Below are 20,508 nucleotides of genomic sequence, written 5' to 3'. Positions count from 1 at the left end.
CAGGGCCTGTATTTATTTAAATGCCATTGTCTTGTTTTGTGTTGTTTAGCTTTTTTTCATTGAGGCAATTAAACAGGGAGGCAGTTCTCACACATTCACTCACAAAAACGACTTAATTTGAATTTGTGTCTTCAAAAGGGCAATTAACCCCCAATAAATTATGACACCTTAAAAAAAACTCATCAGTGGCGTGATTTATGTGGCTAATTACTGTATGAGAGAAAAATGCTTCTAGCAATTTTAATACCGAATACCGTTAGACTTAGATTTCAACTCTGCAGAGAGGAGAGAGAGGGGGAGAGAGTCTTGGGTTTTATTTGCCAGCTCTTTGGTAGCATGGGGCTGTTTTGTGAGGGGGTGGCAGGGATGTACCCCTCCCCTCTCTCACTCTCTCTCCCTCCCTTATCCTCTCCTCTCCTCTCTCCTCCTCCTGCTCCCCTGGCCGCTCTCAGACCATTGTTGTTGTGACTGCCGTCCAGAGAGCAGCAGGGTGCTGTACGAGGGCTGGTGTGCGAAGGTCGCAGTCGCTCGCTCCTCTCTCTCTCAGCAGTTGAACGAAACAGGACTGTGGAGGGAGGCTGAGCCCCACATTTGATCAGCAGAGCTTATTGGGATAAACACACTGAGCAGTGGAACTTGAAGAAGCGCTGCGTAAAGACGCGCGTATCCAAAACGGTGTTGCAGTGTAACCAAGAAGGGACTCTGAACTACGGGGCACGGGTTTTTTTTGTTTGTTTTTGTTTTGTACCCGTCTCTATAAATCGGATCATTTTCAGCATTTTCATACAACTCTTACTCGTAAGTTCCTCGCTCCCTGACTGTTTTTCTTTATCTCCGTGGATTTAGCCTTCTGAGCGGCAGCCTGCAGTGGACTTTGCCCCGGGGATCGCAACGCTTTCCCCCGGGTCACTGGAAGAGCCCGACAGCTGTCGTTCGTGTAACAGGCCACTGTTTTTTGATGGATTTAAGGCTCAGCTTCGATTTTAGTCGGATACACATAAGCTGAAACACGCTCACAGACTGATTTTTGGGAAGGATACACCGGGAAAAGTGGCTCTCCAAATGAGGATTTCAATATTCGCTCGGATCAACCGGGACAAGGAGTGATTTCCACACCGGTGCCAATTATCACTGCGAGAACAGACCCAAAGCAAAGGTGGGTGAAAACAGACAGAGACAGCTGGAGCTTCTTTGAGTTTCATTCATTTTTGTCCTATCAGCAGGCACGGCGGACCGGGGGCTAGATTACCAGAGAGTTATAGATCATATAATGCCACCATCCATCATGAAAAAAACCGAATAGGACTGATAGAACACACAGTGTAATTTCACCCACCAACGAGTTAATTTTAAGTTAATCGGGGGGTTTAGAGACGAAAGATTTATAATTTTATGTGTGTTTCCCAATGAAAGCAAAACAGATCAATTAGTAGACACTGAACTTTCCACTTGTCAGGAGAAAAGATTGTTTATATCGCCCAAAGCGGAGTTTGAACTTCATCAGACCACAAGTGCCATTAACGCGTGAAAGAAAGATTGATCATCCTTTTTAACATTTAATTAAAGTATTTTTCAGGAACATTATCTAAACACTATCAGCTCCTTTATTCTGCAGATCAAAGTTTTTGACTGGGGGGCTCACGTGCGGGCTCCAAAATTACAAACTTCTAGGTTTAACTGTGAAACAAACAACGATTCTCATTCGTCGGTTCTTGAGTTGATTGTAAACTACACGCACGGTGTGACATTAATACAGCTCTTAGGTGCTTTATTGAGCGTGGATTATGGTACTGAAATATAAAAGTACAATACAGCAGAAGTTTTTTGGCTCCAGCTGAATACGGGGAGGCTGCGTGCCAGCGGAATTAGCAGCAGCAGGAGAAAAATGTTTTCCAGTCCTTAATTGAGAAAGAATACGTTTCATTCAGCAAGCTGGTTCTTTAAACAGTGTGTGTATGTGTTCGTGCGTGCGTATCTGTGTGTGTGTGGGCGCGGCCTGCCTACATGGAGCGCACGCACCAGGATCTGGCGCCTGTGCTCAGTTTGCTGTGCTTGCAGCAGAAAAAAGAAAACCAGTGTATTATTCCTTTAGCGTTCCTACAGACTGTCAGTTTACTGTTTGTCCGCATTCAGATGCTTAGACCGCTTTAATAACCTCTGTACTTCAATATCACTTTCTATGCGAGTCAAAATGTTTGAAACAGGTTTATCGATCATTCCTAACGTATAACAACATCTGGAGGTAAAACTCACAGCTAACAATACTGTGAAAATTATTTTGAGCTGAAAAATAGTTGCAATTGTTTATTTGAGTTGAAACTTCAGTTCATAAAGTGAAAGTCAATATTATTAATTCATTAGTAATCAACTTTCTGCTTTTTCTGTTTCCCCCCATTATTTCTGAGGAGTTGCTGCTTTTCATTGACTTCTTTAATAGTAAGCTGGATATCACTGTGGTTCTGGACTGTTTGTTAGATTAAAAAAAACATTTCAAGGCACCATAGCATTTTATAGATTCACAGATTAAGTAGGGAAAATACAATGACCAATCATAAAACTGCCTTTGTAGCTGGCCCTGTTACCAGATCTGGGTCTAGGTAAGAACACCAGTGCATTTCAGATTTTGAAAACCCACTACCATCACCCATTTCACTGTTTTCCTCCTGTCTTTGGGTTTCCACCTCCTGAACCTGAAGTCTCATCAACTTTTAGTCCAATCTCTCTGCTGCTCCTTCAGATTCTGTAGCTTCCTGGCAAGTTTCAAGTGTTTTCCTAGTAAGGGCCCATTATCCCGGGACAGACCAAGCACCATCCACTGACAAACAACAGGCAGTAACAGCCCTGCTCCTTATTCATCACGCAGGAGAGCCTGGACAATGTGAGGCATACGAGTGGGACAGATAGCAGGACATCTGGTTAAGAATACAGCTGCTCACAGTCAATACAGGCTCTCTCTTTAACTATTTGGCCTGACAATTGTTTGTGTTTTTGCCATCTGGCTTAAAAGTGAACAGAAAAGTTTGTGTCTTTAGCTGCTCCCCTGCTAGATCTCTTCAGAGAATCAGGTTTCTGATCAGCAGATAACTGTCTGCCATGTGTTTGTTTTTCCCAGCAGGCTCCACGTTTACAGACTTTGGGGGTCTCTGAAGTTGCCAATGCCAGCGAGTGGAGTGTGAGGCCCGGAATAGGCTTCCAACATTTAATTTTCCCTTTTAGCCCACAAAACACGCACGTCACCCACAGAAGATGATGCGGGTCTGCTTGTTCTGTATTCTGCTGCTCTGTTTGGTGGTCAGAGTCACGGCCAGAACCACCGATGGCTTAAGAATAAAAGGTAAGTCAGGAAATTCTGCTCTGATATCACACAGTTAGTATTAACTTGATCACTTGGGGTTTGTCTTTGCATAAACCTTAGATAAGCATATGGCTGGGGAGGGGGGGGGTTGATCACAGCCAGATAGCAGGTCTCATTTTTATTCATCTGTTGACTAGGAGTGAAGCTGCTTTAAATTCTTAAAAATATGTTATGTATCTGGAATTGTGTGGACCAGTCCACCTTCCCTCCTTAGAAAGTTTAGTCCAGAGGGAGGCAGGGTGACAGAAAAATGATTACGAGAGCTTGTAGGCGAGAGTCAGAAAGAGCGAAGAAGTCGGAAGCTCTCAGCGTTTGTAAACGGCGCTACCCGATCTGTCCGGGGCCCTGAGGCACGGAAGTGTAAATCTGCCTGGCTGCCTGCCAGCTGTAGAGGATGGGGAGGGGGGGGGGGGGGGGGGTGGCAGGGCCTTCTCACTGATGCTTTATAAACAGAAGCCAATGCAGTGCACCAGGCACTGTTAGTTTAAGGTGCCATTAAAATGTTTCTACTGAGGTAAGCCACAATCAGCCTTTTATACAGCCAGCTTTCAAAAACGAAACTATTATGTGTGATAATAATTTTATCTTCTGCTGCAAAATAAACTGGCTTAATACTTAAGATTAGAGGACTTTGGGGTGACATTCTTTTTGAGGATGTGTGTAGATTGATGAAAGTCGAGGTGGATGGTTGTCCCTGAGGCACAGAGAACAGAAGCCGTCTCTGTGGCTCCAGTTTAGACTGCAGGGCTGTCGAGGCCAGCCGGGACTTGTTGTTCCGACGACAGTGTGCAAGAGGGGGCTTCAAAAAAAGCCCCTCAAGAGATGTGAGTAAATAGTCAAACAGTTATAAAAGCAGTTAGATTTTAATAGCATGCACCGGATATCAGGGTTTGTATTTTACATGCATAAATTGTCTGCACCAGTTCATGTACTGGTGCTTTGATTGATGGTCACCATAATGTCCAAAGTCAAGAAAAACAAGAGCTGTAAAAGCAGCAACTGGCCTTGAAACAGTGACCGGCATTTTCCTAACTTCTGGTATATAATAGAATCTACACCTTCCAAGCTGCCAACTTTATTTATTTATCCAAACTAAATCTTGTAGTAGGCTATAAACAAACTTTAACTAAGCTTTTAATAATCACCTGAAACAATTCTGTGGGTATTTTATGTTCAGTTACTAATTTGAAACCCGCTCCGAGCGCATGTCAAATATAATTATATATCTAATGTTGCTAATTGTATGCTGCAGCAAAAGGAAAACTCATTTTCAGTCCAGATTTTTTTCCCTGCTACATCATTAGATTATATAAAAGTCTAAGTTAAGATTTTTGTCTATAAACTCTGTACTTGACTGTAAATCACCAAAAATAAAACATAAGACATAATTCAACCACACATGTCACAGATTAGAGGATGACTGGATGATCAATTTTGTTTAAAAATAATATATATATATATATATATATATATATATATATATATATATATATATATATATATATATATATATATATATATATATATATATATGTATCAAATGTCTATGAAATGGAAATGCAGCAGTTGTTAGCGACATTAATTTTATACATCATAAGAAGTAGCTATAATGCAGCTTTTGTATAAAATAATGCTGAATGCATACTTCCTGTGGTGGCGTATGCTACATGCATGTGTGCCCCCAAACCATTATAGCTTTGTAATTATAAGTGGGAGCTGCAAACTGACAATGTAATGAATTCCAGCAATTTTCCTTGAAGGTTAATCAGAAACTGGATAATTCTGGGAAGTTCTTTAGCCTGCTGGAAGTAAACCTAATTGGATAAAAGTACATATTTGAGGGCTCTGCTGCTGTACGTTCCTGCATTGGGCCACAAATGCCTCTTCATTGTACCATATGAGGCTCTGCTGCCAGCCCGGCCGGCCGGCCGACCGGCTGGCTGGCTCGCACCAGCTGAGCAGGTTTGTTTGTGTTGTGTTGTGTTTTGTTTGCCCCCTCGCCTCTGGGTGGCAATTCACACTCTGCTGCGAGTTCATCTCTGGGGCACCGTCGCTGTCTCTGCAAGTTCATTAGCGTGGGTATAGTGTGTGTGCTTCAGCTCTCTGATTTACAGGTTTTTTTCCTAACTTTTTTTTAACTAGATAAAATTGTGACTTGTTGGGATTTCACGTTTCTGACTCCCTGTAAACAAACGAAGTGTTGAGTTTGTTTGCCTCCAAGGTGTTTCTTTCATTTGCTTTTGACCAACTGCCATTTCTCATTTTCCACTCAGAAGGTAGTGACTGTATATTTGTTCCTGAAAGGATTACCTGCGTGTACTCTGGTGTTTGGAAAAAGAGATAGCACTTCACTCCGACAGGGAAACAGATTGCCTTTCACTAAGCGCTCGCAGGAAGCAATCAGACAGAAAATTGCCCTGGAAAATTGCTCGTTCTGAGTGACTGAGCAGAAAGCGAGGTCCCTAGCCAGGGCGCACATATGCTCCAGCAAGTGAGTGGGTGAGTGACCCACTGAATGGATGGCACTGTAGCTGAGGGTGACACCATAGTGGCTGGGTTATCAGGGCACTCTATCACCGGTTCCTGGTAGCATTAAATGTCTGTGGTTGTTTAGGAACATGGTGTGCTTCTGTTGCCGGACCTTTCAGAGGTAAAATGAAACCGCCAGGATGTGTTTTGACAATTTTTGCCTTGTTCACTTGGTTATTGAGACTACGACGACTTGTAGCAGTTTACTGATTCCTTTATTCTGCAAAATAGCTGTACTGTGAAGCCTGAAATAGGTTCAAGATTGAGAGAAAGAGTAAATAAGGAGGCTGTCACTGATCTGAAATATAACAATGAAACAAATCTCAATAACAGGAAAAAGATATGACTGATCATCTGTCTTTTCTGAGTTTCTCTCCTCCATCTCCACATTTGGTTTCCAGATCTTCGGGTCACTAGGCCTCTGATAGTTCCAGGTTACCCAGAAAACACCACAGCAGTGGTTGGTGGTCAGGCAAAGTTGATGTGTAAAGTCCACAGACCAGGAAGCACAAAGGTGCAGTGGCTGAAGGTGAATGTCAGCGAACCAGGTCAGAACCAGGGAGGACCCCCTGGCCTCAGGGCTCTGACGGTGAGAACAGATCTGCTAACGTCAGCAGTTTTATTGTCCTCTGCACTGTGTTCTCTTCTCATCACTCTAAAATAATCTGTCACGCAGCCCCTGCAGAACATATCATCCAAGGTGAATACTCTCCATCTGTCCAACATCACTTTGGAGGATGCTGGCGAGTACATCTGCATGGCTGAGAACACCCATGCGGGACAGACAGTGCAGGCCATGCAGTCAGCATGGCTGGAGGTCCTGCCTGGTAAGGCAGACTTATCATTATATGAATATTTCGGATTTATAGGCATATGATTTTTTTATGTTGTTTAGATAGAAATGCTTAGTGTCAATTTTTAACATCCCACATCTTTACTTTTTTTAAATGACAACTTTTCCCTTTCACAGGGATTATCATTTCCCAAACTGAGGACATGCCTGCTACTAAAATCCCCTCAGGTAACCTCACTCTGGAGCTTTTACACTTAGAGCTTTTTAAAAATAAATAAAATCTATTTGGGTGTGAGAAGTGAAAGTATACATTTACCATACAGTGGTATGTTTGCCAACCGTGAGAGCTCTAAACTTGGCATCCACCTCCACAGATTTTGCTTCTCTTTGGTCTCTTAGATCATTAGTGAGCCTTTACCACCCCTTATATTCACTCTGCGACCGCTGTCACATTGCGACATGTTCATCAGCTTCAGTCTCCCTTCCTTCTTGTTTCTTTTCTTTGCTTCTTTTTGAGGGAGTTTGCAGAGCTAGCCAGATCGCTCTCAGTCTCATAACAATTCACAGGGGAACAAAAAGATGAAGAGGGGAAGGGGGAGTGGAGGTGGCTCGGGTCAGTAAGGCCCTGTCTCCATGGCAATGTCATTGTGCTTGTGTGTATGTGGGGACTGGAGATAATGGAGTTTGAGGAGCTGAAGGTCATAACTGAAGGAATAGCGATTAGACTGGGCTCTGTGGTGAGATAATCAGAGCTACAAAAGAAATAAAGAGAAGGAGAAGGAGAGCTCGAAAAGGGTGTTCAGACTGATCATAAAAACTTGAGAAGAGCCTTCAGCACCGCAAGCTAATACCATGCCTGCTTTTAGCAGATGTTCTCGAGGACTTGAGTGAGGACACCACAGAGCATCTCCTGTTAGAGCCAGGCAACGTCCTAAAACTGCGCTGTGACATGAGCACCCGGCCCGGCATGGCTGTAAACTGGTACAAGGAGGGTGCACGTGTTCTGCCCACACCCCGGATCCAGATGCGAGGCGCCATCATGGAAATCACAGACGTAACATATGAAGATTCAGGTGTTTATGTTTGTGTTCTCCGGGGATCCAAAGAGCCTGTGAGGAACTTCACTATCACTGTGGCAGGTAAGAGCACCCGCAGTGCAGTTTTGATGCTTTACTGGATTTTTTTTATATATAAAGTCACTGGTTTTAAAAAAAAGCTTTTAAGTAATGAGGATTAGAGGCAGCCGTAAATGGTTTTTGACATGTCTTCGTCTCAGACTCGCTGGGATCTGGGGACGACGATGAGGACAACGACTTGGAGGATTCTTCAGCTGAGATTGAAAATGACCAAGTTTACTTCTACAGAGGTAAAATTGCTGTTTATTTAGCAGCTGCATTTCTTGAATTTTGTGCTTTAACGGCTTATTTGCGGTTCTTTGTCTGTGCAGGACCGTATTGGACACATCCCCAGCGTATGGAGAAGAAACTCTATGCTGTTCCTGCAGGAAACACAGTGAAGTTTCGTTGTCCAGCTATGGGTAGCCCCATGCCGAGCATCCGCTGGCTCAAAAATGGACGCGAATTTAGAGGAGAGCATCGCATTGGAGGCATCAAGGTGACGAAGGTTTCAGTTTGTCATCTCGTGCGACATAAACAGATTGTGTTTTTATTTGCTCTCTTATTCATATCATTTTGTACTTTGTCTGCCAGCTACGACACCAGCACTGGAGCCTGGTGATGGAAAGTGTTGTGCCCTCAGACAGAGGAAACTATACCTGTGTGGTAGAGAACAAGTATGGCTCCATCAGTCACAGCTATGTTCTTGATGTTCTGGGTAAGACATGAAAGATCATGCTTCTCATATTTAATGTTCATATTTAAAAAGTAAAATAAACAAAAAAGCATATCTTGTGACATCTAGAGTGAAGAACACAACCCTTACACGAGTAAGCACTAAACTAAAGCCATAAATAACAGAAAATCTTTATTGGTTGGATTATACAATCTGGCTGAAAAGCATTGGTCAGCACAAAAAAGCAGAGTTCCTTCAAATTTAAGGCTCCAGTCTGAGAGAGGAGATAACTGAGCGAGTGAGCAAATGGTGACAGGGGTGCCTGGTGTCAGGCTGCGGCGGGCAGGATGTGGATGGTCAGACTTCCACTCCAGTTTTCTACCTGACTTGTGACAAGAGATCGAGCAGTGCTGCGGTTTGTTTGTTCGTTTGTTCGCTATCTCTCCACCGCAGGGTCAGTTTCCGTCCCTGCTGACAGGGGGAAAAGACTAACGAGGCAGCTAACAAGATCAGAGAGAGAGAGTGACCACAGATCAAAGAGACTAGCGGCAAATAGGCATGCTAATGGAACCAATTTTCATTCCAAAATGACATTTCCTGGTCTTTTGCCAGCATAGAAACATATTGAGGGTGACAATGACAATTGCTGGCTATTTTAAGGAGCTTATTTGCAAAGCATGCATTTTTGTGGGCTTTAAATGACTAAATAAATGAATGTCTTTAAGAGGCAGTCAGGTGATTACCCATTACCTGCCTAAAACTTCATACATGCTTAACAGATAAATTAACCTTTGTCTCCATATGCTCTGCTGTTTATTTGAGATGAGAAAAGGCATTGAGTGGTTTCTCTTGATCTTTGAACAATTTTTCAGTCTGAATCTTTGCTCCCTTTGCTTACCTCTTCCGTGTGATTTCCTCCAAAAACAGAGCGTTCACCCCACAGGCCGATCCTCCAGGCAGGTTTGCCAGCCAACACCACAGCAGTGGTAGGCAGTGATGTCCAGTTCCACTGCAAGGTCTACAGTGACGCCCAACCTCACATTCAGTGGCTCAAGCACATCGAAAGGAACGGCAGACGCTATGGTCCTGACGGGACCCCCTACGTTCAGGTCCTCAAGGTTGGTAATACAACGAGATGCTATCCTTTCACGTGTTGTTAACAGCAACTCCTCTGGTAGCTTCCAAACCTAACTTCTTCCTAGTGTGAATATATTCTGTTAACTCAAAAGTATAATGAGAACTAAACTACATACAGATCACACACTCTATTTTAAAGGGTATAATATGATCTACAACAATATCATAATTCAACTATTTTGATTACATCTATAAGGTAACATATAATAACAGAATAATATCACAATACTAGCTCTCTTATCATGCCCCATCATTGCATTTTGTGTCATGCAGACTGGCAGTCTGAACATGTCCGAGGTGGAGGTCCTCTACCTGTCCAAAGTTACCATGGAGGATGCTGGAGAGTACACCTGTCTGGCTGGAAATTCAATTGGCTATGCCCACCAGTCTGCCTGGCTCACTGTCATTTCAGGTAAGAACGAAGCAACGTAACTATATAAAAAAAGTCACTCTACACTACTTTGCATGGTCTTTTCAAAATATTTTAGCATTGCTTTGGTCAGCTAATCATTGATATATAGCACTTTTTCCATCAAATACTCCACAAACCTTCAACTAATCATTTCTTGTTTTGAGTTCCCTCTCCTATTGAATTACATTTTTTTCCTCTAATTTTTTGTCTTGTACCTGCAGAGGAAGAAGCAGCAGATGCTATGGAAACAATGGAGACCAAATATAGTGACATAATTATCTATGCTTGTGGATTCCTGGCTCTGATCATGGCCATTGTCATCGTGGTGTTGTGCCGAATGCAGGTCAACCCCAGAAGGGAGCCATTTGATGCACTCCCAGTGCAGAAGCTTTCCAAGTTCCCTCTTCGCAGACAGGTACGTCTCATAACCTGCTATGACACAATGGATGATCCAACTGCATCTGAAGGCAAACCTCTTAAAACCTGACATCTTTATCTCTTTCTTCAGTACTCAGTGGAGTCCAACTCGTCAGGGAAGTCCAGCGCATCTCTGATGAGGGTGGCTCGCCTGTCTTCCAGCTGTTCACCAATGTTGGCTGGAGTCATGGAGTTTGAGTTGCCCTATGACCCAGACTGGGAGTTCCCCAGGGAGAAGTAAGTCATCTGTCATTATTTATTGAGCTGTAGATGATAATCAATCACAAATGCTTTGTATCATATATATATATATATATGCAGTGTTGGGAAGGTTACTTTTAAAATGTATTCCATTACAGAATACAGAATACATGCCCCAAAATGTATTCTGTAACGTATTCCGTTACGTTACTCAATGACAGTAATGTATTCTGAATACTTTGGATTACTTAATATATTATCATGCTTTTTACAACAACGTGAATGTACTATTGCTGTGTGATTTATTACTATTACTGAAGGTCCGCGACTCCGAGCTGTAGTAAAGGGACCTCTGACTAAAACGGCGGGGTCCCTGTCGGCTCGTAGCCGAAAAATAGCTTTACTTTGTTGTGTGGGTCAACTTTTCTTGCGAGAGACAGAGAGAGGCGTTGAAAGACTGCTCCAACGGAACTTATTGTTTTCGGAGGAAAACACGAACACGGTGTACAGTCGAGTCTTAATAGCTTACTTACAACTGGGCTCGTCAGGCACTCTTCTTGGCTGAAGTGGTTATTATTATATTTAGATGCTTCCAGCTCCCGTTTTTCCTCGATGACAACTCGTACCTTTCCACTCCCCTTTTTCTCCCTCCTCGCGCTCACAGACCCATAACGTGTATGGCAGTCCATTCTCCCTGCAACACGGACTACACTGCCCATGATGCTACATTCTTTAGAGCTATGCTTGTAGCATTCTGCCTGTTAGCTTAGCACAACAACAACAACAACAACGAAAACGAAAAGGCGCTCTCTCACCCAGGAAACACACAGTCGCAGAGAGAGAGAGAGAGAGAGCGTCGCCCTGTAACCATGGCAACCGTAGCGCTGCCGCCTGGATCAACAGAACGTAGCTGTCAAACAAAACCCAAACAGTCCTGACCCGCGACAAAATGAAACAGGAAAGTACCGCAGTGTAATCCATTTATTTCAACAAAGTAACTGTACTCTGAATACCACCTTTTTAAACGGTAACTGTAACGGAATACAGTTACTCATATTTTGTATTTTAAATACGTAACGGCGGTATATGTATTCCGTTACTCCCCAACACTGTATATATATATATATATATATATATATATATATATATATATATATATATATATATATATATATATATATATATATATATAATCTGAACTGTTAAGTCTCAACAACATTTAAAGCGTCTGCTCCTTGCTAAAAGTATTTCTTCACTGAGTTTAGTTTGGCTGCCGGGATCTGTACTCATTTAAACATTGTAGCGCTCGCATCATGTGTGAACCAAAAAAGAAACAAGCCCGCAAGACATTTTTGGCTCCATCAAACCTATAGTTTTAGAAACCGGAGCTTCAAATTATGGATTTGTACAGTTTTCTTTTGGACATACTTATTTTCACTAAGACTCCCTTTCTCTTTCTAGTCTAACATTGGGTAAACCTCTAGGAGAAGGCTGCTTTGGTCAGGTGGTCAGAGCTGAAGCCTACGGCATCAACAAGGACTGTCCAGAACAAGCCACTACTGTAGCAGTCAAGATGCTCAAAGGTAAGAAAGGAATACTACCAGCGAAATAATTCCTGAGATTAACTTGGCAGATCTTACTTATAACAGCATGTCAACTAAATAAAACTACATGTCTCTCTCAGATGACGCCACAGACAAAGATCTGGCAGACCTCATCTCAGAGATGGAGTTGATGAAGGTGATGGACAAGCACAAGAACATTATCAACCTGCTGGGAGTCTGTACACAGGATGGTGAGTGTCTAACCTTTATTTTGGATAAGAACCAACACATTTCCTCATTTTCCTCCCAAGTCATTTTGTTATCATTAATCTAATGAAGATCTGCCTGATTTAGGGATTGTTTCAGCTGTGGTGGTTGCAGCCCTTCATCCTGTTTTTGCTTGCCCCCACCCAGGCCCTCTGTATGTGCTGGTGGAGTATGCTTCCAAAGGAAGTCTGAGGGAGTACCTGCGAGCCCGACGACCTCCAGGCATGGATTACACCTTTGATGTGACTAAGGTGCCTGAAGAGCAGCTCACCTTTAAAGACCTGCTGTCCTGTGCCTACCAGGTGGCTAGAGGGATGGAGTACCTGGCCTCTAAAAGAGTAAGCTCTCTATAAAGAGTTGAAATGTACTAGAAGTAGTAACTATAGCTTATTTCTTTTGTAGTTCTGGATTTTTTCCCCAACTTTTCAGTAATATTTCTACTGGCTGTTTGTTTAGGTTTCTAAAAAAAAACATTTGTTCACCTTAAAGTAGAAACTTTCGTGACACTAACCAGATTAGTATCACAAGTACAGCAACAGTAGGAACGCAAAGTAACGATATGCAAAGATATGCTAATACAGACATATTAGTTAAACAATACAAGCAGTCATAGTCCGGGAGAAAACAGACTTCCCTCAAAATGTGATTGAAAATCCAGTTTAGCTGTACTGGAACATCTTTTTTTATGAGACAGGGCCAACTGATGTGTATCCATATTGATCCATCTATTTTCCTAACCCCTGATAACCTGGACAGGTTGCCTGTCTATTGGAGTGTGTCTGAATCCCCACAGAGTAATGCAGACATAAAATGAGGGCATGAGGGCAGAACTAAACTTCTTTAGGTCTTCAGAGTTATATATGCCCCAAAGAGGCTGTAATATAAGAAATGTGGTTTTGATTGAAAGGATCAGGTTCCTTCATGTAATTCATCGTATTTTGGGACTTGGCCTTCAAATTGATTAGTCTGGTTGAGGCAGCACCAGCTGTTCTTCCTCTCTTTGTCCTTCCTGTCGGTTCTCCTTTTTCTACCCCCATCCACATGTTTCTTGTCCTTTCAATTTCCCAGCATGCACCATGTTTGCGTGCTTCATATCAACATGTCTCCTTGTCTGCCAGTCACTTTCCCAGACAGGCATTCCTCAGCAGAGAGCTGCTGCAGCTTCAGTCCTGTTTACTCTTCTCCATCCATCTGTCCGTCCCTTCATTGCATGGCTTTGTCCTTTTTAGCGCTGCCATAAATCTGTTAGCAAACAGGCCGGCAGAGCCTTCGTCTGGGTGTAGGCATCAGGTTTCTGGCTATAAGGCCTCCGAAGAATGCAGGAGCCTGAATCTAACCCTCCATTATGGGGAGACCCACAAACCAAGACTGGCTCATTTCGCACGTCCCCACAAATCCCACGTCTATTTCAAATGAAAACCAAAATAAACTTAATGACATCCATTCAATGTGGGCAAACACTGCTTTCTTTTTTCCTCGCAAAGGGTTGTTTTTCTTAAAACTCCAGGATTTCTATATAAAGACATTATATTTTTGTGGACCTCACCAAACTGAGGCACCGTGTGTTGATTTTAGGCTCCCGCGTCTTTTAACTTTTTGGGAAATCTGCAGTCAGTCATTTTTACCTCCCCAACCTCAGCATTTTCAGACAGGGAAATGTCACGCCACAAATCTGAGAGCTTGTCATGCATTGGGAGAAATAAGTCGTACAGTTATCTAAAAATCAAAAGAAACATGCAATATATTTAGAAACTATATATATATTGTGTGTGTGTGTTTTTTTTTCTCCAAATTTTTAAAATCTGTTTATTTAATCTGGAGACTCAACAGCTCGTGTTGGGAATTTTTCATCCCCTTCTTTTCTCTTTGCAGTGCATCCACAGAGATTTGGCAGCCAGGAATGTTCTGGTGACCGAGGACAATGTGATGAAGATTGCTGACTTTGGCCTGGCCAGAGGAGTCCACCAGATTGACTACTACAAGAAAACCACCAATGTGAGTAACATTTCTAAGGAGCATTTGTTTTAGGAATTTGCGCCTCTAACACCCAGACTAGGGTGCAGCTAAGCTGTCGTTATTCTTTTAAATTTTCCAGCATAGCTAGCTAAAATATTGACATCTCAAATCAAGTTTCAAAGGAAAAATACTATTTTTAAGTGCCTCGATCTAATGTCTTTTTGCTCAGAAATACTACTGCAGTATTGTTAGCAATCAGTTTGTACAACCCTTTCCCGTGAGTACTGTACATGGTAGGTACATATATATCTACGGCTGCTTATAAACCTATCTGCCCCTTAGTCATTTTATTACTGACTGGTTTCCTTTACAGTTTTAATACTCCTGAAACCAGATGTTTGATGTTTTCCTCTGACTGGCAGCAGGCTTAATGGGACTTAATTAGAAAAGAGTTGATGAAGAGCGAGTAGGGGAAAGATCATATGAGAGACATGCAGGAGCATGGCGCAACTAACTAGGATGAGATTCTGGTTAAGTTTGGGTAGTGAGAGGCTCTAACGTGTTCGTGTCTGCTCTTCAGGGACGACTACCAGTGAAGTGGATGGCACCAGAAGCTTTGTTTGACAGAGTCTACACTCACCAGAGTGATGTGTAAGTTCAACTCATCACAGTAAAGTCTCAAAAATATCAGTGTTATACCTTCCTTCTCACATCTTGTCTAAACTTGTACTCAAACTCCTTGAAACCTTTTCTCCGTAAGGCTAACGAGTGATATCCAATGTTTTTACAGCAACATCAAGAAAACCTTTCATTTTCAAATGTGTTCAGTTAAAATCATTTTAGATCTGGACAACTAAATGGTAAATGCCCTGTATTTGTATAGCGCTTTACTTAGTCCCTATGGACCCCAAAGCGCTTTACATTACATTCAGTCATCCACCCATTCACACACTGGTGATGGCAAGCTACATTGTAGCCACAGCTGCCCTGGGGCGCACTGACAGAGGCGAGGCTGCCGGACATTGGCGCCACCGGGCCCTCTGACCACCACCAGTAGGCAACGGGTGAAGTGTCTTGCCCAAGGACACAAACTGCCAACTCTTGAGCCACGATCGCCCACAACTACAAGTTTCTTAGTTGTAGTTAGAACATTTTCTTTTTAATTATTAAAGTTTTAGCTTATTATTTATATGCCACTTTTAGCTGCTACTTTATTTATGATCTATAAGCAACCAATTTAACTGTATTCACTGTTAATTTAAAAATGTTGTTTGTACCTTTAGTCAGCCATTTCAACTGTTCATCTTTAAATACGTATTTTTAGCTAGTAATGTAACTGCTAGCAAAAATGTTAACTAAAGATTTTTTTATTTAAAAATGTAGTTAGCTACTGTGTCTTCACAGTTTATCATTATCTCTAGCTTTAGTGAGCTGTTTCAACTGCTTTTTTCTACTTTTAACTCCTCAGCATTATAGTGAGCCCACGGTATAGTGGCTAACCTGTTCACTTTACCTATGAAAGATCGCTACTTTGACTCTGGGAATAGGCACAAACTGGGCCTTTAGCAATTATTTTCCCAGCAACTGCCATCAACCTCCAGCAACATCTTGCAACAAGTTTGGGAATCTTTGTTTTTCCCTCAAGACAAGTTGCTGACAGGTAGCCATGGATCAGCCTCTAAGTATGTATGGCTGTGGCTTTATTCACTTGATCCTATATTGTCACCATAGCTGTCACAATTCACACATGTGGTTACTGCTCACGTGTCTGCAAAACCTCAATACCCCTATTGCCTATCCCAAGCCTGGATAAAGTGGAGGGTTGTTTCAAAAAGGAATCTGGCATCAAATCTGCACCAAACAAAATGCGAAGATCCATCTGTGGCGAGCCCTTGGGAAATAAGGGAGCAGCCAAAACTAAATATATATTTAACTCTTCAGATGAGCCCAGTTGTTTAATAGTGGAGTTAATCTTTCTACTTATCCCATGGTTACTGCTGAACGAATCCAGTTGAGAACAATTGCTTCATACTAAAGAAATCACCGATGCGTCCTTTCTGTGTTCAGGTGGTCATTTGGTGTATTGATGTGGGAAATATTCACACTGGGCGGTTCACCGTACCCTGGTATCCCTGTTGAGGAACTTTTTAAGCTGCTGAAGGAAGGACATCGCATGGACAAACCATCAAACTGCACACACGAACTGTAAGCAAGCCCTCTTTTCTTTTTAAACTTTACTCTCAACTGTTAGCAAACATGCCTATCTATTCTAAGAAACATTGTAGCAGACAAGTAAAGAGCAGTAAATAAACTGGATCCACTAAAGCTACCACCAGTAACTACATATCTTTAGTGTAGCACATTTTTGTCCAGATCTTTTCTAAAGAATGCAGTGGTAACATGTGCCCTATGGTAAATTATGTGGATTTTTAAACAATCCTTCTATTTTTTTTCCTGCAGCTATATGATGATGCGTGAATGCTGGCATGCTGTTCCCACCCAGAGACCAACCTTCAAACAGCTGGTTGAGGAACTGGACAGGGTGCTCCTGTCCATTTCTGACGAGGTAGGTTTCAAACATATATACCAATCTATCCACCTGTAAATGTTCCTGTGTTATGTGTAAGTCTGCTGTTGTACAATTTATCCTTCTGTTCACTTTATAAAACTCATGGTAGTCCTATAGGTTTCAGACTCATTCACAAACACACAGTTACGTCTGCAACCATAAAGATGTGTGCACACATTTTCATTGACACCAACAATCTGCAGCCCAGATGTTCAGCACGCAGACTGCTTGAGCTGAGCAGATTTCTGATCCTATAAACTCAAAGCAATAAACACAAAATCAAACAGTGTTTGGCTGCTGAAATTGCAGCACTTTTTGTTATTCCTTTGCAGATGTGCCAGAAGTTAACATGTTTGATTTGTTTGCTTTTAGGTGTTCATGAGCTTAGATACATTCATAACAATCTTTAAAGCAACCAATCCAAAACCAGTCTGTGCTGACCTGGTGGTCCAAAACTATGATGAAAACAACTCTCCAAAATGTGTTCAATAGCAGTGTGATAGCCAGTCAAGTTCAATCTTTATTGATTTTTACTGAAAATTTTCAAAAACATTTATTTGTGCATTTCTCTAGAATTTCTTTTTATTAATTCAACTTCCTCTTCCCCTCAGTACTTGGATCTGTCAACGCCTTTTGAACAATACTCTCCTTCATGCGAGGACACATCCAGCTCCTGCTCCTCTGACAACGACTCAGTTTTTACCCATGATGCCTTATCCACCGACCCCTGCCTCTTGGGCTACCAGGACGTGCACTCTCGGATAGACACGAAGACGGCTCTTCGATAGGCGCACGAACACCACACACGTACAAACACAACACTACAGTTGGGAAACACTACTTTGGGCTTTTGAATGAAGTAACATCCTCTGGCTCCCAAACTGAAGGACTGCTGCTCCTTTCTAAAGGTAAATTAAAGATTTATTCATGCGATGTTGTTCATTGGACCTCCACTATGGCATCCGACAAAGCCCTGGAATATAGATAGCATTTGTAAACACACGTACACACACAAATACATGCACAGCCACACACCTCTGCACATGGAGCACCAAGGACACTACGCTTGACACCAAGGTGGAGTTTTGAAGTGTTACATCATGGACAGAAGAAAGGAAGACAAACCAATCACGGTACTTTGGACTATCAGTTGTGGAACAGTGCCCAAGAACAGTTTTAGCTTTGGAGGCATAAAGCTCAACAGAAGTGACCCTGGTACTTGAAATGCCTTTAAGTGCTTTCTCTCTTTTAAGGCAGCAGACAAAGATCTCCTCCACAAACTCGACCCACAACCAGGGCTGGAAAACCTCGGTCATAAAGACATTTTGACAAAAACAAAAAAACAAAAGATTTATTTTGCTATGATAGAAGATAAGAAACTGATTGTTAAATATAAATCTGTTTATATAAGATTATATTACTTTTGTGTTGCTTATTTAAGGAGAAAACAGTCTTAAATCTCAGGATCTCTCATGCTAAGAAGTTGCTGTAGTGGCAGCAAAGTGCCTGAATCGATGATTTCCTGTGAATATATTAGAATATTAAACTATTGTTATGTACATATCAACAACAGAAAGACAATTGCCTTTTATAAATTATTCTGAATGACACAACAAGTGAAGGCTATTGGGGGCAAAAGAAGAGAGGAATTTAATCAAGTGCCAAACCTGTCATGTCATGGGCTATCTATTTCTTTCCAAAATACCAGCTTATTCATATTTATCTCCAACAGCATCCCTAAATCTAAAAAAGCAGATCTTATTTTGAATTATGACTGATTGACTGAGACATGAAAAATCCATTAACAATTAAAGCCTTAAGTGCTTTTGTGGCAAGAAAAAAAATAGATAGCTTGGGCCTTTAAGCATGACCTCAGCTTGGGAAATTTGGGAACAAAGTCCGCCCCCCCCCTCCCAGAATTTTCCTTTTTGTTTTTAATCTCAAGTCGAAGACAAGGTTCAAAACCACAAGAAGACAGTTGAGATAAGTTTTGAACGTGTCTCAAAGAAGCAGAGGTTGCGAGTGTGGCTTGTTTACTCATACAAGCTACCACATGACCTTTGAGGCGACATTACGTGGTGCTCCTTTAACAACAGCTCTACTCTTACATTAATGCTCCGTGAGGGACAGTGTGTCCAGGGTGGGACTCGTTCTGAAAGGAGCACTGACGATTTTAGCATGAGGACTCTGTTGGGAGCTGGCCCAAGCCCAGTGTCACTGCTGAGCAGCATGGGGAGGGTGGGGGACACTGAATGTGAAAGCCTGTGTGATTGATTTCAAATAAGGGAGGAGGGGGAGGGACACCTATTGTCTCCGTGTAACCCTTCACCCAGCCAGATCTGTTGGCAATAGGTCCTCAGGTCCGCAGCCTGGCTGGACAATGAAAGCTTTGCAGGCTTAATGGGTGTGACTACAGACCAGAGGGAGTTTGGGGGTGGTGTTGTGGGCATAGCTTGGGCTTGTGTGCAAATGAAGAGGCTCTTATTATGGTAATATCTCCTCTTCTCTCCCTATCTTTATCCACAAAGCCTCCATCTTTTAAATTACAAATCTTAATTCAGATTTGCAGCCCCACCACTGCCACCAGGACCAGCTGTAGACAATTCCCCTGTGGGCTAAAATGCCAACTGATTCTCAACCCACCTCCTGGAGCTGACTGCAGACAAACCTAAACAATATTTGCATCGCCAGCCCAAAACCTTCATATCTTTAATATGTTCAAATAGAAAAAAGGAGGGTTTTACTTTAAAAAGATGCTGTAAATTCATCAATCATTTTATTGTCTTTGAAGAAAAACAACCATCTTGTCAGCAAAGGATTCATGTATGGCCTCTTCTCATGTTAAGCTATCGCTCAGCTTCTACGTCATTTTGAAAAGACGTTTTATCCACAAAGTGTTCAAAAAGCATTGATATTTTTACATTCCTGTTACCTGCTCTTCTCTCAAATACCAATTGTAAACAATCATGGCATTCTTAAACATTTCCTCAAGAGAATTATTTTAGAAATATCTAATTTATTTGTTTATTGTTTTGTTTTTATATGAAATAAAGTATAATTTAAAATAAAGCAGCTCTGTGTGCTCGTTTCTTTATTTAACTTTAAAGAACTCCATTAAGGATTTTAGGTTTGACATTCATCACTTTCCTTTGGTGAAAAAGGAGCTTATCCCAGCTGACACCAGGGTGAAGGCAGATATTATCCCAGACAGTATGTGTATCACAGGGCTAAAGAGAAAGACAACCAAACAGCCTCACATTCACACCTGCTACCAGTTTGGATCTAAAAGACATGTCTTTGGACAGTGGAGGAAATCCATGCAATCACAGGAACTATATACAGAAAGGAAGTTCAAACTATACCTAAACCTCATTTTATCGGTTTAGACTGAAAACAAAACCAGAAATGCTGAAAACCAGTGTTTCGGAGGATAATTGGTCAAGCAAAGGAAGGCTGACCCATGCTCTGATGAGTTTTTTTCCATTCTTGTGATAGCTGTGCAGCGCTTTCTCTGTAGCATGTGCCATAGCACCAAGA

At 42.0% G+C, this 20,508-nt stretch overlaps 1 protein-coding gene across 2 annotated transcripts; it reads left to right on the top strand.

Moving 5' to 3' along the window:
• Window positions 1-417: 417 nt before the first annotated feature.
• On the top strand, window positions 418-18,538 carry fgfr4 (fibroblast growth factor receptor 4). Of its 2 annotated transcripts, none has more exons than XM_026181796.2 (21): window positions 418-1,156; window positions 3,116-3,334; window positions 6,286-6,473; window positions 6,561-6,711; window positions 6,855-6,905; window positions 7,547-7,816; window positions 7,954-8,043; window positions 8,125-8,291; window positions 8,387-8,510; window positions 9,396-9,586; window positions 9,879-10,017; window positions 10,239-10,432; window positions 10,526-10,671; window positions 12,097-12,218; window positions 12,320-12,430; window positions 12,594-12,784; window positions 14,319-14,441; window positions 14,983-15,053; window positions 16,470-16,607; window positions 16,863-16,968; window positions 17,583-18,538. In XM_026181796.2, the coding sequence occupies exons 2-21, from the start codon at window positions 3,247-3,249 to the stop codon at window positions 17,757-17,759; spliced, it is 2,838 nt and encodes a 945-aa protein (XP_026037581.2). In that variant the 5' UTR covers window positions 418-1,156; window positions 3,116-3,246; the 3' UTR covers window positions 17,760-18,538. The 2 variants fall into 2 exon arrangements, with proteins under 2 accessions (XP_026037581.2, XP_026037580.2); XM_026181795.2 differs by having other exon boundaries at window positions 459-1,156; window positions 3,113-3,334.
• Window positions 18,539-20,508: the final 1,970 nt, after the last annotated feature.

Source organism: Astatotilapia calliptera, chromosome 10, assembly GCF_964374335.1.
Source record: "Astatotilapia calliptera chromosome 10, fAstCal68.1, whole genome shotgun sequence".
Lineage (NCBI taxonomy): Eukaryota > Metazoa > Chordata > Actinopteri > Cichliformes > Cichlidae > Astatotilapia > Astatotilapia calliptera.
Note: the sequence above shows the minus strand (reverse complement) of the source record. Positions and strands in the feature narration are given on the sequence as shown.